Below are 22,323 nucleotides of genomic sequence, written 5' to 3' on the forward strand. Positions count from 1 at the left end.
CAGTCTCACCCATGAGCATCGTTAGTGTTGCTGAGTGAGTTTTGACTCTTGAAGCCCAGGTGTAGGCTGCCTCCTTGTCACCAGCAGTCAGCTCAGAGTTGGCACTTGACCAGCCTTGACACAAAGCTCAGCCCCTTTCCAGGATCTCAGTATACCAACTATCTGCAAATACTTTATGGAAGATGCCTTATGTCTTGGGGTGGGGGCTACATCAGGCACTGTGCCACATTTCCCTTGAACAGTCCTCAGTAGGTATACATCTCTCCCTGAAAACCTGAACGCACAGCCAATAAGGAGACTGTCCTCTATCACCAAATCCAGCCTCCTCCCAGCCTTTTACTCCTTTGGAGCAGAGCTCGGTTCAGTTCAGTTCAGTCGCTCAGTCGTGTCCGACTCTTTGCGACCCCATGAATCGCAGCACGCCAGGCCTCCCTGTCCATCACCAACTCCCGGAGTTTACCCAGACTCACGTCCATCGAGTCAGTGATGCCATCCTGCCATCTCATCCTCTGTCGTCCCCTTCTCCTCCTACCCCCAATCCCTCCCAGCATCAGAGTCTTTTCCAATGAAAATACTTTTCCATCTCTTTGCATGAGGTGGCCAAAGTACTGGAGTTTCAGCTTTAGCATCATTCCTTCCAAAGAAATCCCAGGGCTGATCTCCTTCAGAATGGACTGGTTGGATCTTGCAGTCCAAGGGACTCTCAAGAGTCTTCTCCAACACCACAGTTCAAAAGCATCAATTCTTCAGCGCTCAGCCTTCTTCACAGTCCAACTCTCACATCCATACATGACCACAGGAAAAACCATAGCCTTGACTAGACGAACCTTTGTTGGCAAAGTAATGTCTCTGCTTTTGAATATGCTATCTAGGTTGGTCATAACTTTCCTTCCAAGGAGTAAGCGTCTTTTAATTTCATGGCTCAGCTCTGTCCTATTTGCTCCATGCTTGGTTGTCTATACCCAAGCATAGCAAACACAAGGTTCCCTAGAAACCCAGACCTGCCCTCTTTAGGTGTGTGTTATCACCCATTACCTGGATGTTGAGCAGCTTATTCCGATGGGTACAGAGCTGGGCACAGCTTCTGGGAGGAAGGAAAAAAGCAGAGCAGGTGCAGATCACAGCCAGACAAGCTGCCTGTGAGAAGCCTTTGCCTGAAGAGTCAGAGTCAGTGGTTCTGCTTTGTGACCACAGGCTGAAATCACAGGGGGAGTTCATAAAATGCTGATGACTGAGTCACACCCCGGGAGACTCTGATTTTGTTGGCCTGGGGTGTGACCTGGGCACTGGGATTCTTATGAGTTCCCCAAGTCATTCCTAGGGTGCAGCCAAGTTTGATACATGCTTTTCCATCCAAGCTGGTTACTGCTAAAGAGGAAAAGGGCAGCCGTGGGCCTTTCCTTATAGAGCGATTGCTTTGTCCTGATTGCTGACCCAGTTAGTCTTGTCTTGAGTGTCTAATTCCTTCGAGTGAGCCCTCTTAGTGTCTACCATCAGAAAGTATAAGCCTGCAAAGGTTGAGAACCACTGAATAATTCTGTATCTTGGTGAGGTAAAGAGGCCATAAGTAGGAGGACAGGAACTGGGGTTAGATTTTATTTCTGACTTAGGATTGAGAGAAATACCAGTTCCTATATCAAACTACTATCCTATTTGCAGGACGCTTTTCAAGCACAGACCAAGGCAACTGGGGAAATAGCAGGAAGCTCTCCTTTTCATGATTCCTCTTCCTGCGACCGAAGGCACGACTGGAAAACAATGCAACCACGACTTGAGAGCTGGAAGAAAGGGGCAGCCTTGAAGGTGAGCAGAGGGGAAAAGAGGCTGGGGAGGAAGTGGAAACAAAGGTAGTCAAAGGAGAAGGATGCTCTCTCACCTTCCGCAACATACTGGTCCTTCGCCCCCTTGGATGCACACCGTCCTTCTCAGGCGTGTGAGGAACCCTGAACACTCTGTGTGCGTTTGTGTGGATGTGTGAGTGGGAGAGAGGCGGTTTTAATGGAAAGTCATCCTCAAAGGTAGGAACAGATCAGGAGAACCTGAGATAACAGAGCTAGGCTTCATTCTTTCTGCAACCACCTCTCTTAACAGCATAAGGTGATGGCAGATCGCACACCTTGGCGAGCATCTGTTTCCTCTTCTACCCTTCCTGGGAGTCTCGGGGTTGGGATTTGATATTTATGAATGTACTTTGGAAACAGTAGACTGCTATCTAAGTGCAAGGGATCATTTAAAAAGTCAGCGTTGCATCTCTGTGCTTTTATAAGGATACTAGGAAAACGAGGAATATAGTATTACAAAGCCTCACGTGCATGGTTGAAGGGAGTGATAGAAGAAAAGAAAACAAAAACATTTTTTTCTGTGATTACAAAAGACATACATGTCATGGGGAAAAACTTAGACAATTGCAAAGACATAAAACCTGAAATTCCTCTTCCCAAGCATACTGCTATTTGTCTTTGTCTTACAGGACAATTATGTGTGCATATTTAAAATCCATCATATTTTCAAATTCAAAAGCCTCTTAATTCAAAACAATACATGTTATAGAAACAGAATAGGTAGGTTAAAAACCATCTATATTCTACCACTTAGAACCTCCTAATTTTCTAGAACTTTGAAAAGTTATGTAATTATTTATATATTTTATATTTTTACCTTTATTTATCGTACAAGGAGTGTACACTTATTTTATAAAAACTAGATGAGCAAAAGGGAAACTTTATCATTAAATCACTTGAAACTGAATCATTAAATCACTTGAAACTGAAACCTCAAAACAACTGACCACAGTTTATATTATTTTTATTACAGTCTGTAGACTTTTCAATATTCAAATATATGTGTATTTTTGAAAGTGTAACAGGTACCCAAAATCTTTTGCAAATAAGAACTCATATTGCTAATTTTATAACCTGCTTTCCAAATGGAACAAGATACATGTTCTACAACTTCATTTTTAATGTCTGGGTTGAATTCCATTGGAAGGACACACTACTATTTATTTAACAGGTTGTCTGACAAATATTTAGATTGTGTGTGATTTTTCTTTTCCCTCTTAGAAACAACACTGTCCTGACTATCCATTTACCACATATTTGTGCTTTTTTTGTAATTTAAATTTTAGGTTAAGCTGGGCCAGTGTCTCTGCAGAATCCTAAGGCTTTTCAAAAAGAAAGATGTTGACTGCCTAGTGTAGGACTTTTTATCATTTCCAACATTTTTGCTTTATACATATTAGATTATATTGATAAATCTAAAATGATTTAAAGCCCTGTGAAATATTTAGCCTGCCAACACTTTTTATTCCACTTCTCTCTGTATTTAATTTTTTCTGGTTATTATGTCAGTTTCATGCTCGTATATACAAGAAAATTTGTGGACCTCAGAAGCATGTGCATTGGGAAGAAAGGAAAAAGTCTCATATAATCCCCCTGCAAGAGAGCAGTGTGTCTCTAGTTACTTCCATCCAAACCCTCACCACACGTGACTTCACATGGTCTTTTTCAAAATACTATTTGTAGACTTCTGATTAGGAAGATGCTTTGACGGAGCTTCTAAGTGTTGGCTGCTGCTCATGGCGATTTTAGCCCTGTTAAAATGCTTAGAATTGTTTCTAGGAAGTACCAGAAAGAAATATGCTCATGGGTGAGGCCGTGCTGAGATGTTGTGTTGTTCTTCTCTATCTTAGACAGTATTATGTGGACAGATCCCTGAGGTTTCCTGCAGTTGTGTAGGAAGAGGGCATCAGTGGCTTCACTTGGTTTAATAGTCACAGCCTTAGACAAGAAAAAAATGTAAAAGTCAAAATACGAAAGACAGGCACATGTAGACCAAGAGAAGGAGAGAGAAACAGCCCCTTGCCTCACTTGATTCACATTTGATGTTAGAAGCCTTCAGACAACAAGGACACAATTCTCAATCTAGGTAAGTAAGTTTACATTTCTGACTATAAAATGAGCATATGCACATTTAAAAGGCAAAAAGAAAAAAAAATATAATTTCACCATCAATCCATTGTAAGATTTTGTGTTTCTTTCCAGTTTCTTGATGCACGCCTTTTAAGACTAGTTAAAGCCCAACAGTTTACACTGGTTTTGCATTTCTGCTTCATAGTATGGCAAAGGCATCTGCCCATGTCAGTAGTTCTGGAGGATGATTTCTTCAAGTTCTGTTAGTAATTGTATTGCCTTGAGAGATGAAGAAGGAACATACATCAAAGATGTCTGTGAAGGGCAAATTAGGTGATAAAGCAAAATAAAATTGTCTACTATTCACGTATAGCTGCCAGTGAGAGTATATTTTCCTTCCAGGGTTACTAAGCTTTATCTTCCTGAGCAAGATAAAGTGGTTGTTGAATAGATAAGTAAGACACTGCCGCTCATAAGTGAGCCTCCGGTGTGTTATAAATAAGTTCTGGGAAAACTTGTTCTTGCCCTGAAGAGACGGACCCAGGGGGGCTCATCCACAAAGAGATGCTCTTATGGCAGGTGGGAGGGCAAACACTCTCGGCGCCCTCTTTGTAGAGTGGGATTGGGTCTTGTGCATGTGGTCTGTTCTGATAAAGTGTGGAGACCACGTACATCTTTTCTCCTCTTTGATCAAGTAACAAAAGTCAAGATCTGGAAAAACTCAAACCACGTGTCCCCAGGGCGTTGCCTCCTCCACCACCTGCACCTACCCTGGAGCAAGACATGGGGCAGGGGTACTGCCCTGGCCCCTGTAGTTCCTCCCAGGCAGTTTGAAAAAGGTGCTGGTTCCTCTGAATGGAGATCATTCCCTCCATCTGTTAGCAGCTTGTACTGCACTGGTTTTGTTAACTGACCTTCGCCAAACATCTTTATAATTAAAGTGCAAATGGGCCACAGCTACCGTGTGAACACTGCCCTCCTGACCTGCTTCTGCCAGTCACAAGGCCACCTGCAGTGCAGGGAAGAGATGGCTTGTGGCCACCCGCTGAGAAGGCTAGGTGAGTGTCCTGGGCTAGTACTGATTATAACTGGGCTTTGAATTGCTCAGGCTCCCTGCCCCCACCCCTACCAAAGCTACTGCCTTCTATTTAGTCAGTTAACAAATGTGAGGCCTTTACAGTGAGCCAGACCCCTGCTAGGCCTGGGCAATAAAGAGAGGAATGAGCCATGGAGTTTGCCCTCTGCAAGCATACCCTCCACGGGTGATGGCGGCTGGTGGGTAAGTAGAAAATGCCATAGAAGGGAGTCGATTGTTGAGGCAATTGATTTTTGAAGCATTTTTCCCAGGGCTAGGATTAGGGTGAGATGACTCAGACAAGGATGTGTGCATTTAGGGTAGGATCCTATCTTTAAAATGACATTCTGTTCATCATGGACTTTTTTGTATTAATTCTGACCTCTTACATTATTGCCTAAAAATCTTGATGACTGAGTTTGTGGGTGCCCCTGTAAATTTTGCTTCTCAGGCAAAGACCTCACTGGCTTCACACACTAGTCTGGAACTCAAAACAAACCTTGCCCTTGAGCTAATACATACCTCACACAAAGAGGATATATATATATATATATATATATTTATAAGCTGTGTTATTCTATTGTTTTGGATTTGGGGTATAGGTAGGCTGGCTTAGCCACTAATTTGCTACTTTACCCCAGGCAAGTTGCTTTTCTTCACCTAAGTTCAGTGTCTCACCTGGAAAAATACTAAACTGGGAGAGTTATCTTTTTGACATGGACAAGAATGTCTTCTTTTAACAAACAGGTAAATGAGATCATTTTATCATATGCTATGTGCCATATGAGGGAGTGTGTGTGAGAGATGTTACCATAGGGGGTCAGGAAGGTTCTCTTGAAGTGATCTCAGATGGCCTCAACCTGCAGCATCTTGAAATGGGGCTTCAGTTCCCCATCCAGAGACTGAGGTGAGGTTGTGGCAGAGTTCCGAATCTTAGCCACTAAACCACAGTCAGTGACAAGGCCCTAGCTCTTCAGTTTTGCATAAAATAATTCCCACAAAGATGAAAAGTAGTGAAATAAGTTAAAGTACAATACGTGTGGTTGGACACACGGCTGGACTGAGAGAGAGTCTCGCCTTTGTGATAGTCTGAGTCACTTTTATGGGGCATTTCTTCCAGGTTTCCTTTGGCCAGTCGCTTTGATTTGCCTGGTTCTGAGTCTGTATTTGGCTTCTCTCAGGATCCTCCCCTGTGGGCATGCACACCTCTTAGCCAAGCTGGATTCTAGTGAAGAGGCCTATGGGTAGTCGTTATCACTTACTATGAAGTGACGCCCCCCTTCCTTCTAACCTCTGAGGGGCCTTTCAGCGCATGTGTAATCAGGGAGGCCTCCTTAACTTCAAGAGTGAGGAATATGTAGTCTTTTATCTCTTACCTGGGCATGGTCCAGCCTCCTCCATCATCCTGCTTTTATGGAGTTTCTGTCCACAGGGGAGAAACTGTTGAGCCTGTGGCCCATCTATCTCCTGCCTCAAAGGGAGATGGTATTTGAGCTGAAATATCCATGCCAAGTGGACACTATGGCTTGCAATCTTCTGTTTTTTAACAGCTGATCTTTAAATGAGCCCTCAGTTGGCTCCTGTTATAACGTGTAAAACTGTTAAGGTGTCTTAATTCATTTCTCTCAACAATGCTGTGAGGTCAGTACTCCTGTTGTATCTTTTTTTTTTTTTTTTAAATATATTGATAAGGTTCAGTTCAGTTCAGTCGCTCAGTTGTGTCTGACTCTTTGCGACCCCATGGCCCAGCATGCCAGGCCTCCCTGTCCATCACCAACTCCCAGAATTTACCCAGACTCGTCCATTGAGTCGGTGATGCCATCCATCTTATCCTCTGTCATCCCCTTCTTCTCCTGCCTTCAATCTTTCCCAGCATCGGGGTCTTTTCAAATGAGTCAGGTCTTTGCATCAGGTGGCCAAAGTATTGGAGTTTCAGCTTCAGCATCAGTCCTTCCAATGAACATTCAGGACTGACTTCCTTTAGGATAGTAAGGAGACAAGCAAAAAGAACTCAGGAAGAAGGCTAGCTAGCAAGAGAATGAGCACATGGGCCCTGGGGTTTCAAGCTTGCCCTGTATGTGATTACTTAATGAGGGTAGAAATAGATAGGGCCATTTTTCATCCTTCTCCTCCTCTACCAACACTTAGTAAATACGAAGTAGATTATATGTAAGTTTTACAAACTTTTAAAATAGTCCATTTTGGGGGTAATGGGACTGTTGTGTACCTTGATTATGCTGGTGGTTGGAAGTCTGTGTGAATTAATCAAAACTGCCAGAACTCTGCACTAAGATGGGTGATTTTTACTGTGGGGAAATTATGTTTTAATTTTAAAAACTCCCCCCTCTTCCCTCCTCGGCACCGCCCCCCCTCCCGCCCCCGCCCATAGCCCGGCTACAGGAGAGGGACCTGGAGGTGTCCCCTGCCCCTAACTTCCACGGCGAGGGTGAGGGAAGAGCCTTGAGGGGAGGCGGGCCCAGGTGAGGGAAGGGAGTTGGCCCTGGTGGGCCGGCGGGAAGCCGGGAACGGGAGAAAATAGCACAGCTGGGCGCGCGCCGGGAGGGATGGGAAGGGCCCGTGGACCGCGGGGCGAACCCGGGGAGGGCGGGGGGATGCCGGGAGAGAGGGAGGGACCTGCGGGCGGGAGGGCGAGAGGCAGGGGCGAGGGAGGAGGGCCAGGCGTGCGCTGCGGAACCAGCCGGGGGCAGCGAGGCGGAGACAGGCTACCGGCCGCCGAGGGTGCCCGCCCAGGCGACCCGCCCTCGCGGCCGCGGTGCGGACGGACGAACGGACGGCGCTGCGTGCAGGAGGCGCCCGGCCATGTTCAGCCGGAGCTCCCGGAAAAGACTCTCCAGCCGCTCGGTGAGTGTCCCCCGCCCGAGCGGGGCCAGTCTCCGGGTGCCCCGTCCCTCCGCGAGCGCCCCTGTGCAGGCTCCCTCCGACCCGCGGCTGCGCACCTGTGGCCCCAGGTAAGCCGGCCCCGCGAACGGGGTTGCGGCCCGGGCGCGCGGGAGCGCTCGTAGGGGCTGAAGGCTTTAAGTCCGGATCCCCAGTCCCGGGAAAAGCCGGGCTGGGAACCGTGACCCTGAATGTCACAGTCCGGGGGCGCCCAGGGAAGCCCTCTCCTTTGCCCCTTCCCTTCAGACAGGTCAGAATCCCCGTACCCAAGCCCCAGCATCCAGCGTCTTGGAGCTCTAGCCGTGAACCTGACTTTGGGGCGGTTTTAGGGGGGTGTCCCGTTCTGCTCCCTTCCCGGGAGCATCAGTCAGTCTGGTTCAAGGAGAGCACGCAATGGTCGCCTCTCGGGGACTCCGGGGAGCAGAAAGGTCTTGCTTTTGTTTCTTAGAAACCCGTGACCAAGGTGTCTAGGGGAGACAAAGCCCCAGCCAGGGCCATTTCTTAGTGGCTTGGTGCCCACGCCAGAGGCAGCCCGAACTGGGTCCGCACAGCCGTCCCCAGGCGGGAGACCACCCCTCGGGCCCTGCAGCGCTTGCCCTAAATCCCCCAACGTCAAGAGGAGCTTTGAAGTAGAATCAGAGGAGATGGGGTGAGCAAGGCAGGCCGTCCTGCCTGGGACACAAGTGGGGCTCTGGAGGAAGCCCGGTGGTGGAAACATGCTTGTGTTGTCTTTTTGTTTTGAAGTTGACCGGACTGGGGCGGATCGAGAGAGGCCAGCCATGTAATGCCTGTGGTGACCAGTGCCCGGGGTTTGCCTTGCATAAATGGAGGTAGGACCCCTTATGTGGGATTCCTGGAGACAGCACCACTGCAGGGGGAAGCTGCACAGATAAATCCACATATGTGTATATATGCACACATGTGCATTTTTTGCCTTTTAAATGCACTTGAAGTCACATGGAAAGAATGCAAAGGCTGTTCCTTTAAGAGGGACTACATCTGCTACAAATATTGAAGGTGGAAGTGGCGGCCAGACACTGTGGATGCAGGAGGGCCCAGCTCTGGCTGCAATTCCCTAATGTGAGAGTTTGGGGTCTCTTGTACCACCCTCTGTGAGTCTAAGTCACTCTGTACCAAATGACTCGATTTAGGCAGGACAGTTTTTCCAAGTGCCACAGTACTGCATATGTAGGATTCCTGGGACTAGCTGGTGTTTTCCAATTGTGTTTTTAATTCAGCCTCTGTAACTCTGGGTCCTAACCGCAAACCCACCACTGCCCGCCTGTGCTGTGTCAACCCTCTTCGGTGGCCAGATGTTTCTTATTAATGTGCCGTGAATGTTGACTTCCAGGCAGCCCCAGCCTGGATTGGAATGATTATGTTTGGGGGACAAGGAATCTGGGTGCCCTCCCAGTACATCTGGCTGCTGAGGCTCTGGCGGGGAAAAGTTAGGGTGCAGGCTGACAGGCTCTGTTTGGTAATACAAAGAGAAGGGAGAGGTTCTTCTTGGCAACTTCATGAAAAGGCAAAACTGGGGACAGGACAAAATTCTTCAGTGTTGTAACCCGTTCTCTCTTTGCTTAATGCATCTTCCTCCCTCACCCCCACTCCCCCCATGCCCCTTTGAAGAAGGCTGTTTCTGGATACTAGGGAGAAAGCCTGCTTTGATTCCCCCCCCCCCCCCACTCTGTTTGTGCTTCTCTTCTTTTTCCCAATTGGTCATGTGTGCTGGGCACCCAGTTCTAAAGAAGCTCCCAGCCGGCTCCTTCAGAAATTAAATGCTTTTGTTCTTGCCTCTGATGGGCTGGCAGCCTCTTTGCCTTTGTTTCAGGGCACTGAGTGTAGCCCTTATGGCTCCCGAGCATTTAATAACTTCTGTGTCGGATGCAAGGCCTGGTGACCTTATAAATATGTAATGGGCAGACATAGGCTTCCATCAGTCCCGCTGATGTTGTAGTCCCAGTAGGTGGCTCTGGACTGGCCCCTCGTGTGTCCCAAATGTGAAAGGGGCGATATGTGGGAATACATGTGGAAGCCTGATTTTGTCAGGCAAATCCAGTGTGACAGCACTACTGATCACTTCCTGTTTGATCCATTCTTTGCTCCACTGGGGGTGGGAAGGCAGAGTGATGAACAGGAGAATGATTTCTGGCTCCTCCCCTACTCTGGAGCCTTTAGGACAACTTCTGATCAGAGGCCTGTAGGGCAGTGGTACAGTGTAGCCAGAGTCCCCTGCTTCCAATCTGACTTCCAGCCAGTCATTCTCCCTAGGTCTCAGTTTTCCTATCCAGTTAAATGGGCATCATAATGATACTTTCCTCACAGCTTTATTGTAGGGATTAAGCCAGATATTGAAAACACATTGTTTGCCCCATACCAGGCATACGATATATAATTAGCTACTTCTGTCAGTTATTTTGAGCTTCCTCTTGGCTAGTGCCTGGGAGGAAGCCTAACGAGCTCACTAGAGGTTGTGGGATCTGCTGGTCACTGCAGATTGTCAGGATCTCTGCGTCTTGCAGAACTTTCAGCAATGTTAACCCAGCTGGTTTGGTGAGGGGAAAACAAGTGTTTTATTTTCAGCCCATTATGGAGTCTTTCTTTTGGAAAGAGAGCCTTTCATGAGGCTGGGATGGGTTTTCATGCCCAGTTTCCCCACTAGCAGCCGAAAGCCTCCATGAATAGGGTTTTTATGGCATTTCCATTCATGGCTGGAAAGGAAACAGCTTCTTGCCTTTTGCCCCTTTTCCCTCACGGGCATGCTCTTGGGTGACTTTTTGGAGAAGAAGGAGAACCATTTCTGAGTTACGGCACAAGATTCTTCTTGGGCAGTTAGGAATCCCTGGCATGCTCCTTTTCCAGTGCTCTGACTTGGGAGATCTCTGAGCTCCTGGGAGAGACAGTCACGTCTGAATAGGAGGAAAGGCCTGACACAAAGTGGAAAGACTGCCTTTGGCCTGTTTCATGGAGAGTGAATTTTCCTTGTTCCAAAGCAGCACAACACCCTAAATACTGCCATTCCTGGACCTCATCTATTCTTGTGGCTTCCACAAGGTCCCCCTCCCCGGCATCGTCCACACCGCAGGCATCTCCATCAAGCAGAACAGACTTGGGTTCCTGCCTTCAACACCGAAGTTCTAGGGAGGAAGCGGGTTGTAAACAAACTTTGCTTCCCTTTCTGGCGTGCTGGGGCTTTGAAGTCCGGAGGGAGCTGGGCTGTGGCCTTGCTCTGGTTTTGCCTAGCTGTGTGACCTTGGGCAGAAGACTCAGGCTCCCTGAGTTTCATCTTCCTCAGCTCTCACGCTGGGATCTCACCTCTGAACAAATATTTGAGGGCCTGCTTTGTGCCAGGCTCTCGACAGGTGCTGGGGATGGAGCGAACAGGACAGACAGGGTTCCTGCTCTTGTTCAGCAAATAATTACATTTTAGATAAGGTGGTCTGGAGAGGACTCTCTGAGGAGGTGACATTTGCACAGACACTGAGATGAAGCAAAGGAAGAGGGTCCTGTTGATTCAACCTGGGTCAGGAACTGCCAGTGCCCGCATCTCATGGGAGCGTTGTTAGAAATGCTGAGTCTCGGGCCCTGCCCTGGACTTAGTGAATCTGGCTTCAGGCCTTAACAGGGTCCCCAGCTGATTCATGTGCATGGTAAAGATTGCGGAAAGCTGAATTACAGCACCTGGCACTGCTTACTCCAGCTCACTCTCTGCCCTCTGGGGCTCCTGCGTGTGATAAATTTGCCTCAGGTTCTGTGAAAGTCTGTTATATTTTATGGAGATTTTCCTGAGGGATCATACTCCTTCAATTATAGCATCACCCACACCATTTGGTGGCAAATGAGGGGATTTTTAGGAATTCTTAGAAAAAGTAAATAACAAAACCACAGAATTTCTTGGCCTTGGAGAAGAAAATGTTTGTAACTGTCAGCCAAAGCGCCCTCTTCCGCCCGACGTAGGGCAGTTGGGGAGCAAAGGTGAACACTGTGCCCTGCAGGTGATCTGCAACACCCCCCCAAAAAAAAATAAAAAGCAGCCCCTCACGGCAGCCCAGGGCAAATCCCACAGGGACAGGGCGGCTGAAGGAGTTCTCATTAAGGGGAAGATTAAGGCATCTTTGTGGACTGTGGCCAGGAGAAAATCATTAATAACTAGGCACTTAGTATACTGTGCCATGAGACAGCTCTCTGAGCAGGGCTTAATTGGACTTGCTTTTTTGTACCTAGGTTGAGTAGGGAGCGGGGAATAGCCATTTGGACAGTGAAGGTTTGCCCTTTGAATGCCTAGGCACTGAGGAATAGCGATACCAAAGCAACTGTTAGCAGCGACCAGGCTGTACGCTTACTCTGTCCAAAAGTGTGTCTCCCTGTTTGTACGTGCATTTCTGTCACATCCTCACCAAAGCCTGGGAGGTGGATGTGATGCTTTTCCTAATGAGGAGACTGAGGCTCAGAGTGGTTCCATCATTGGCCCAAGGTCTCCTGGCTACCGAGAATGAAGCTCGGATTTGGCTCTTAACACCCAGCCTGCTTTCTCTGTGACTGTCTGCCCTGGTGACTTCTCTGTTCTAAGGAAGAGGTCACAGACTAGAGGCCCTCGACTCATACCCAGCCTGCAGGTGGGTTCTGTGTGGTCTGCACATTGCATTAAACGGGGGACTTTTTCTGACATTAACAGCCAGGTTTCCAGCTTCTCTTAAAGAATCCCAAGCTGTGGTAGCATGGGGCCGACTTTGCTGTGTGGCAGTAACTGGCAACACACAAGCGGTCTTCATTTGATGGGTGTAATCTTGGCTCATTGTGGTCACCAATATTCCAGTTGCTTTCGGGGACCTATTTTCCCATCCTTCCAATCTTTCCCTTGTAACAGTCCTTGGAGCTGGGTGCAATTATTTATACCCCTTCTAATATATAAGGAAAGTGAGTCTCAGGTTTCACAGCTTGCGTAAGGTTCTTCAGTCCCCAGTCAATGCTATTCCAACCATCTCTGACTTCAAAATTCTGTGTTCTGGGCTAGGACTTCTCAGACTTGGCTGGCATGTGAATCACCAGGGGATCCTGTCCAAATGCAGATTCTGATTCAGCAGGCTCCAGGGCAGGGAACTAAGATGCATTTTTCAACAAGCTCCTGGGTGATGCTGATGCTGCTCGTCCAGGACCATACTCTGAATAGGAGTTGGCAACTAGGTCCTGCTGGGCACATCAGACCCTTTGCCTATTTTGTATGACTCAGAAGTCATGCATGGTTTTAACATCTTTTAATGGTTAGAAAAAAAAAGAATGCTATTTCGTGACGTATGCAGATTCTTTGAAAATCAGATTTCAGTGCCCATAAATTGTTACCTGGACAAAGTCACTCCCATGCATTAATGTATTGTCTGTGGCTGTTTTTGAGCTACAATGATAGAGTTGAGTACTTGCGAGAGTGTACAGTTTATAAAGCCAGAAACATTTACTATCTGTCCATTTACAGAAAATGTTCTCCTGTACCACTCATAGAGGAATATGCAAGTAGCTTCTCTTAATTTTAGCAGAAAGATTTCTGAGAACCTTTGGATTCAGGGCTGGAGGAAACATCCCCTTCAACCTGGATGAGAATGGTGCTAAAAAATCAAAGGCAACTGAAAACCAGGGAACAGACTACAGCCATTTCTAAAGGGCATGTGGAGATGAGGCTTGCAAGACCAGATCAATGAACCTCCAGTGGATTGTAAGCTCCTTGTAATCCCTTTAACGTTTCAGCTTTGCTGATAAATGTAGATTTGACTCTCGCAATAAAAGGCGGGCTTTCAGAACAAGCCTCCTGGAGTTGCACTTTGATGAGCGGCTGACAAGGAAAGCCCAGAGCAGTAGTAGCCTTGTGAAGTCGTTTTAATTATGCAGAGCGGTTAGTCTGGGGACAAGGGCTGCCTTTCCAGGCAGGATGCTTGGACTCTGAGTGACCGCGCCCCCGAAGCAGTGCTCACTGGGTCAGCCAAGACTGTGCCTCGAACAGCGTCTTTCCTTTGTTGCCCTGGTAATTGTGTCGATTGATGACTGGGGCAGTAATTTGGGGAGATGCCGGCCTGCTTTCCTTTAGTGGGTTGTAATTTGGCTAAGAAATGGGTTTCCACTGGATTGTTTTTTTTTTTTTTTGGCTTGGGGAGGAAAAACACTCAGTCAATTGATGTGCCAAGAGAAGTGGGGGAAAAGGAGGTGGGGTGCGTGTGTATATGTCTGTGTAATGGACATATGCATAAGACATGCTCGCAGTCCTCTAGGTAGGGAAAGATACTTACCAGCTAAGAAAGCTGGTTGTCTTACCTTACTTATGTCTTGGGCATTTGATAATATGCCTGATAGAACCTGAAACACCTATATAGGTTTTTCTCTTGAGGAAATATATAAGTTCATCCCATTGTGGCTGTTTTAGCTCTGATTTTGAAATAAGACATGGCTATTATAGAAAGATTTAAAACATCACACATTCATACATGTACACACACACATATAAAGAATATGTAGCAGAGAGAAGAAAACCTTTAATCCTACCTTCGAAGGCAGGAATCCGAAAATCACAGCCAGTAGAACAAAATCATTCTGCTGTCTTGTTATAGCCTTGTAGCTAAGAATAGTCCTCACATTTTTAAATGGTTGCCAGAAAAAAAATCAGAATTACATTTTGTGGCACATAAAATTTACTTGAAATTTCAGTTTCAAGTCCATAAATAAAGTTTGAATGGAAAACAGCCGTGCCTGTTCATTTAGTTTCATCTTTGGTTCCTTTTGGGTTTCTCTGGTGACTCAGTGGTAAAGAATCTGCCTGCTAAGCAGGAGGCTAAGTCACTTCAGTCGTGTCCGACTCTGTGCGACCCCATAGACAGCAGCCCACCAGGCTCCCCATCCCTGGGATTCTCCAGGCAAGAACACTGGAGTAGGTTGCCATTTCCTTCTCCAGTACATGAAAGTGAAAAGTGAAAGTGAAGTCACTCAGTCCTGTCCGACTCTTCTCCACCCCATGGACTGCAGCCTTCCAGGCTCCTCCGTCCATGGGATTTTCCAGGCAAGAGTACTGGAGTGGGGTGCCATTGCCTTCTCCTGCTAAGCAGGAGACACAGGTCCAATTCCTGGGTTGGGAAGATCCCCTAGAGGAGGAAATGGCTACCCACTCCAGTATTCTTACCTGGGAAATCCTGTGAACAGAGAATCCTGGTGGGCTACCGTCCATGGGGTTGGAAAGAATCGGACACAAGTCAGCGACTAAACAAGAGCATGGCTGCTTTGACAATAGCTGAATTGAATAGTTGAGACAGCCCTCATGGTGCACAGAACTGAAAGTATTAGGTTAGCCAGAAAGCTCTTTCAGGATTTTCCATAAAATGTTATGGAAAAACCTTAATGAACTTTTTGGCCAATCCAGTATTTCCTAGCTGGCTCTATACAGAGTATAAACTATTTACTCACCTTACATCTGGAGATATATGTTGTTTATGGCTTGGTGTTTTATTTCAAATTATCATCATCTATTTATTAAGATTATTTAATAAATTTAATGTATTAGTTATTAAGATCTTGTAGAAAATATGCATTCTACATGTGGTCTTTTATAGCTTTTTTTCATACTTGGCAATACTTCACGGACATCTTTATATGTCAATATATAAATGATATAAAGATCTAATATATTTATTAGCTTTTAGAATCCAGTATATGGGTTATCATTGAGTTAAATGTCTTTGGTTCGTGGCTGCTTCAGCTGTTTTCCCTTGTTCTTTATCGTATAGCTCATGACAGTAGATCTTCTTGTGCTATGACATGCTGATGTGGAGCTCTTGTCAAATGGTCTTCTAAAGAGATGGTGCCAGCTTTCACCCCCATTTTTTAAAAAATTGGACTATATTTGTGTGTTTTCTTCGAGGTGAAACTTTGACGCATATCGCTTACGGAGCAACCTGGCAAGTAACCTTGTTTAATCCCCCCGAGTAACAATTTATACCTGATGAAAAGTGAGAGAACACGTGGCATCGATCACCATCTTGTTTTCAAGATACACTCTTGTCTTTAACCCTCGAAGTGATACTCATAGCCTATTGAAAGAGCGCCATTCATATGCTTCTGTTGTTGAAGGTTGGTGGATAAAGGAAATCGAATGACTTGTTTTGCTGTCTCTCGATTCAGAAAGCTGGAAGATTATCCTTTAACCCTGTAATTAATGAATATCCTAGAGGGAATTCCCCGTGAACTGAGGGAACATTTCCTAAAGGGAATTTTGACATCAAAAATATCAAAAGATCAGCCTGTGTTGTATATGGGAGAACCATGGGCATTGATTTCTGGGAAGAAATAAGTATTTCCAGGCAGTGTCATAAAAATTTCTGTGAAGCTCATAAGAGCTTCTAGGTGCCCATTCTAGCTGAGTGGTTAAAGGGACAGGCTTTGAAGATACTTCGTAGGAACTGTAGTCTTGGTTCTGCCTCTTATAAGCTGAGTATTCTTAGGAAAGTGACTTAACCTTTCTGAGCCTGTCTTGGTTTTCTAATCTTGGTATTCTCAGTGTGGGAATACTATTATTACTCTAAGTTATCCTCTGAGGTTATTGTGAGTGTTAAATGGGATAATGTGTGTGTTGTGCTTCACTGGGCATGATGTATAGGCTTCATATCCATTTCTGGTTGGAAGAAGGCTTAATGGAAACACAATTGGATAAGGAGCAAGAGACCTGGGTTCATGGCCCTGACATTGTAGATTATATGACAGAACAAGGCACTTCCCCACCATGAGCCACAGTCATTCATTTGCTAAAAATGGAGGTGATGATCGTTGTCATAGAGCCTTAACTCAGAAGAGAGAGAGTGGAGTCCCCCTCTGATGTGAGGATTTAGCCTCTAAAGGAATTAGACTTCCTGATGGAATAGCAGAATCCTATGGCTCATTGCACACTCACCTGGGGATATTTACACTTTAGGTTAAATAAAATTAGAAGAATTGGACCCTATACCCTCACAAACTCTTTGAAGTTGTGATGTTTGTAAAAACAGGTTGCAGTCTGTAACAGGAAGACAACATGTAAACTCTGCCCCTGGGATCAGTATTTATTTACAAAGGGTCTTTTTTTTGTGCCAGGCACTCTTGAAAATTCATGTTCAAAGTAAAAACCACACATAATCAAGACAATACTTTCTTCATTTTCTCCTAGCCTGCTTGATAAGTATGATTTTTTTCCTTGGTGCTCAGTGTGCCATGCTAAACACTTCCATTTACACAATCACCAGTCCCTTAAGCAGAAGCTCCCTCTTCTAAGCTATGAGAAACAAGGATATTTACATAATAGCTGAACCCAGATCATACCCTGAAAACTCCTGAGATGAAATCTGCACTGTACCTATGTCTTGTTGATACTACACAGCATTTAAAATTTAGATTAGTTGCCAACTATTGATATTTTGGATAAAAATTCAGACTTAAGGTTTCCTCTGAAATAAAGAAAAAATAGTGAAAACAATGACAAATTGTGGCAACTCGTATTCCTTGCTTCCTTCTAGATAGAATACACTTGTTGAAATTTTTCTGCAGTCCCCACCATTCTCTGAATCACCTGTTACATCCCTGGCTGGCCATGTAGTCATCTGATGTTGTAACCACTGATTTGAAGAAGTGAGTAAGGAATGTGTACTACTGGAAGGACGCTATGAATGGAAGATTGGGATAAAGGTGCCACTTGGTGGCAGCGTCTGTGCTAAGCATGACATCTAAGCAGCTAAACCCTCCCTGTCCCAGAGATGTTCTTGGGCTGGAGCTGACGTGATTGAGGACCTGCTGTGTGCTTGGCTTCTTTCTTCTTTTGTCATCCTCAGAACAGTTTTCTAATGCATGTCCTTTATTTTCTCCTTTTTAAATCTGGGGGAAAAAACAGAAAAAACATGAAGCCCAGGGGAAGCTAGGTAAAATGTCCTAGGTCATGTAAATAATAAGTAGTGGAGTCAGGTTTGAAACCAGGTCTTGAGGGCTTGAGTTCACAAATTCTTTAACAAAGAGAGAGTGTTAAGCTCTTTCATTTTGACTCCCATGGTCTAAATATAAAACAGTACCTTGGCAAAAACAGAATCTTATATTCTCACTGGCCTGGGGATGACATCGGGCTATTGTCAGGTATCAGAAGAACCCTAAGCTAGTTGGCTTATTTGAGGCTGGGGTCTTGAAGGTGGAACTCCTATAAAATTAGAGGGTGTGGTGTTGAGCTTATTGGGGTGTCTGAAAGGTGAGAAATTGCATTAAATATAATGCGATGTCCAGTAAAAGGCTTCTTGCAATTTTCTAATCATATCAGCATACATTAAAGGGGGCTCCATTCGGCTTGTTGATAACTTTGGTGTCAAACTGGGGCCTCTGGGGAGTTTGTGAAAGCTGGCGGTGGGGGGCATTCTTCAGACATGCCATTTGCATGTTTCCTAGAGGAAGCATCCACCAGAGGGCTCAGTCAAGGGAGGGAGTTGGCAGTACTTCCCTTCAGCCAATCAGAGGTCAAAGCAAGTTGAAAATAAGCAAGATGATCATCCAGTCTTCAGATCTGTGTTTTTGAACTTCTGCTCCTCATTACTTTACTAAATCTCACACCATGCTGCAAGACAGACCCAAGCACATCTGACTGTCAGAAGGCATTTAATGAGAGCGTTATTTGATTTTAGGTTGGTAAACTACCTGATAATGCAGAAACTGCCTTCACAATTCTTTAAAGCTGACTCATTATGTGTACATATAACATCCAGAGCAGGTCCTTCACGTTTGCATGCTGAGGAATTAGGCCTCTGGGGGACTTATTAGAAGAATGCAGGTGTTTTCTTTCTTCAACGACACTATGCAATTACTCTAATAATATAATTTCTCAAAGTTTTTGTTTCGCAGTTAGGCACCCAGGAGCGCTCCTGTCATTTGCATCCTTGATGACTTGGTCTTTGGAGCTTCTGTAGCGACTTGCTGAGTTGTTCGGAAATTATAGCGACAGGCTTCGGTCATCTTTATGAAGACCCGAATTTGCAAACAATAGATAACTGGGAGACTCTCCATCATCCTGAGTCTCGAATATTTGAAGCCATAGGGAAGGACACAATCATGTTTTCCTTGGTTCTGGGACACAAAACCATTAATAGTTGTGTCCAACTGCTAAGGCAACGGAATCCCACTCCAGTACTCTTGCCTGGCAAATCCCATGGATGGAGGAGCCTAGTAGGCTGCAGTCTATGGGGTCGCGAAGAGTCGGACATGACTGAAGTGACTTAGCAGCAGCAGCTAGGGATTTTGGATAACTTTTTTAAAATTACAGAATCATGGTGATAGCATTTTATGGCAGGTTTATTTTTAACTTTTTCTTTTATGTTGGAGTAGAGCCGATTAACAATGTTGTGATAGTTTCAGGTGGACGGCAGAGGGACTCAGTCGTCCATATACACGTATCCATTCTCCTCCAAATTCCCCTCCCATCCAGCCTACCACATAACACTGAGCAGAGTTTCAGGCAGGTACATTTACTTAAAACAGTAAATAGTATTTAAAACAATTCATTTTGATCCAATTGTTACGTAAGTGTGCAGTGCAGACAGCTTGGAAAATTGAACAAAATCAAATGATTTATTTTTAAAAAATAGCAGTATCTTCTTCACACGAGGTTGAGTACAGATCTCTTAGCTTTAGGGTGTGATTCCCTTCTAGTCTAGTTTGTTTATGGTAGAGTATGATTAGTTGTATTCATTTTCTAAAGCTGCCGAAACAATTGCCCACAGACTGGGTGGCTTCAAACAACACAATCTGTGGCCCCACAGTTGTGAAGGCTGCAAGTCCAGAGTCAGGGTGTTGGTACAGTTGGTCCTGTGCAGGCTCTGAGGGGGAATCCACCCATGCTGTCTTAGCTTCTGGGGACCTTCTTGGCAGTGCTTGGCCTTCGAGGCTTTCAGAAGTATCACTCCCTTCTCTTCCTCTGTGTTTCTGGCCTTTTCCCTTTTTAAGGACTTGTCATTGCATTTAGGCACGATGATCTCATCAACTTAATTACATCTACAAAGACCTTTTTCAAAATAAGATCACATTTTGAGATTTGGGTGGATCTTTGAAGGGACCACTATTCGACCCATTGTAATAATTCTGGAAATAAAGCATATATATATATATATTTACAGTATATATACATATATAATATACATTTAATATATATATAGTTAAATATATAGTTATATATTAGATATATAGTTAATATATCTTAAAACATATGTAATTTCATATTCTTAAGCAGTATGTCCAATTTGGGCTTTCTAGATGTGTTCTTTGTGAAACGACAGTGGTGTGGGATGGCTGGTCCTTGACTGCGGGGCACCTTTGTGGGGACTATGCCTTACTTGTCTTTCCTGGGCCAGTTAAATGTCTGCAGCAGGAGGGGGCTGTACAAGCTGCTGTTCATGGATGGCTCTCTGAGACGGAATCTGCTGCCCATATTGATGAATTCAGCTGTCTGAATCAGCTGACCCCCGGGTCATCCTATGAAGTCCATCCATCTTCTTTGAGCTTTTGTTGGGCTTTGCCAGGGAGATGTATAGGGAATGAACTGGTAGTCTGTGGACAGTTATTTGTGGGAAGCGCTTTTCGCCCTAGGACCTTTTAATTAATGTCTAGGCTATGTAATTGATTCACTTGCAAAGGGGAAAAAAAGTGAGCTTCTTTAGAAAAGGAAATTTTTCATCCTCCTAGAAATCAGCCCCACAAAACCCTGCCTGAGATGACTTCCTCTACCCCTCCCTCAGTCAGTACCCCCCACCCCCCACTCCCCATCATTTCTCTGTAAATAACATCAAGAAAATTATAACACTAATTGTACTCCCTCATTCCCTGATTTCTGTCAAATCCAGCATGAATGGATCTAGGCTTTCCAGAATAAATTATGTGAAATAAATTGAAAGCAGATTATGATTTTTTATCATCATGTTAGCTATCATGAATGGAACGTTAACAATGGACTAGGGCATAGTATATTCTAAGCACGTTTCTTGTCTTCCTGTTTAATTCTTGAAACCTGTTCTGACAGAAACAGCACTATCCACATTGTTTTCACAAGGAAACTGAGAGGCTGCAAGAGTGAGTTACTTTTCCCGAGGTTACACAGCTAGTGAGTACTCAAACCAAGGTTAGATCTTACAACCCCGACTGTAGTTTGGACTCTTAAACCCCACAGTATGTGGCTGGCTCTGGAAGTATCTTATAATAAGACTCTAAACCGTGGTTTTCACAGTTCAGTATTCATCAGAATCAACTGGAGGGTTGCTCCCCTTTCTCCTCAGAGTTTCTCATTCATTAGATATCAGCAGATGATTAGAATATCTGATCACCTAATAATTTAAGTTTGCTGCTGCTACTGCTGCTAAGTCGCTTCAGTTGTGTCCGACTCTGTGTGACCCCACAGACGGCAGCCCACCAGGCTCCTCCGTCCCTGGGATTCTCCAGGCAAGAACATTGGAGTGGGTTGCCATTTCCTTCTCCAATGCATGAAAGGGAGAAGGGAAAGTGACACGACTCTTAGCAACCCCGTGGACTGCAGCCTACTAGACTCCTCCGTCCATGGGATTTTCCGGGCAAGAGAAACTAGGTGTTGCTGCTACTGGTCCAAATACTTTGAGAACCACAGGTCAACACTGTAGCCCTTCTCCAGGACTTATAGTCACATCCATTTATCAGACCAGATAAACATGATTTAAATGACTGTCCAGTTTACTAGTCCATACGTTTTCTTATCACAAAGAAACAATGTAGGTTACTATTACCTGGTTGGTATTGATGTAGAGCGCTTGGAATTTAGTTTGTAAAGAAGGCCCCACCCCCACAAAAGCTTGCGTATAATCTTAGTTTCTTCCTCTTTCCTGTCATGTAGAGGCCATGAAATTTAATAAAGTTAATAAAGTGGTTTTTGAGCTCTTTTGTCAGCTGGAAAGTAGAACCAGCCAAGGTCTGGTATCCATGAAGATGACTAAAGATAAATGTTCTAGCCCAACCAGACAACCTAGATAGCATATTAAAAAGCAGAGACATTACTCTGCCAACAAAGGTCCATCTAGTCAAGGCTATGGTTTTTCCAGTGGTCATATATGGATGTGAGAGTTGGACTGTGAAGAAAGCTGAGTGCCGAAGAATTGATGCTTCTGAACTGTGGTGTTGGAGAAGACTCTTGAGAGTCCCTTGGACTGCAAGGAGATCCAACCAGTCCATCCTAAAGGAGATCAGCCCTGGGATTTCTTTGGAAGGAATGATGCTAAAGCTGAAACTCCAGTACTTTGGCCACCTCATGTGAAGAGTCGACTCATTGGAAAAGACCCTGATGCTGGGAGGGATTGGGGGCAGGAGGAGAAGGGGACGACAGAGGATGAGATGGCTGGATGGCATCACTGACTCTATGGACGCGAGTTTGCGTGAACTCCAGGAGTTGAT

General features: G+C 45.2%; 1 protein-coding gene across 1 annotated transcript in view; it reads left to right on the forward strand.

The window, feature by feature from the left end:
* The first annotated feature begins 7,514 nt into the window (after positions 1-7,514).
* The window catches only part of PRICKLE2 (prickle planar cell polarity protein 2), a 343,782-nt gene continuing 328,973 nt past the window's right edge, over positions 7,515-22,323 (forward strand). The window contains exons 1-2 of the mRNA XM_059880046.1: positions 7,515-7,848; positions 8,629-8,714. Coding sequence (XP_059736029.1) covers positions 7,807-7,848; positions 8,629-8,714 — 128 coding nt within the window. The 5' untranslated portion in view covers positions 7,515-7,806. The remainder of the gene's footprint in view (positions 7,849-8,628; positions 8,715-22,323) is intronic.

The sequence above is a fragment of the Bos taurus genome, chromosome 22 (genome assembly GCF_002263795.3).
Source record: "Bos taurus isolate L1 Dominette 01449 registration number 42190680 breed Hereford chromosome 22, ARS-UCD2.0, whole genome shotgun sequence".
Taxonomy (NCBI): Eukaryota; Metazoa; Chordata; class Mammalia; order Artiodactyla; family Bovidae; genus Bos; species Bos taurus.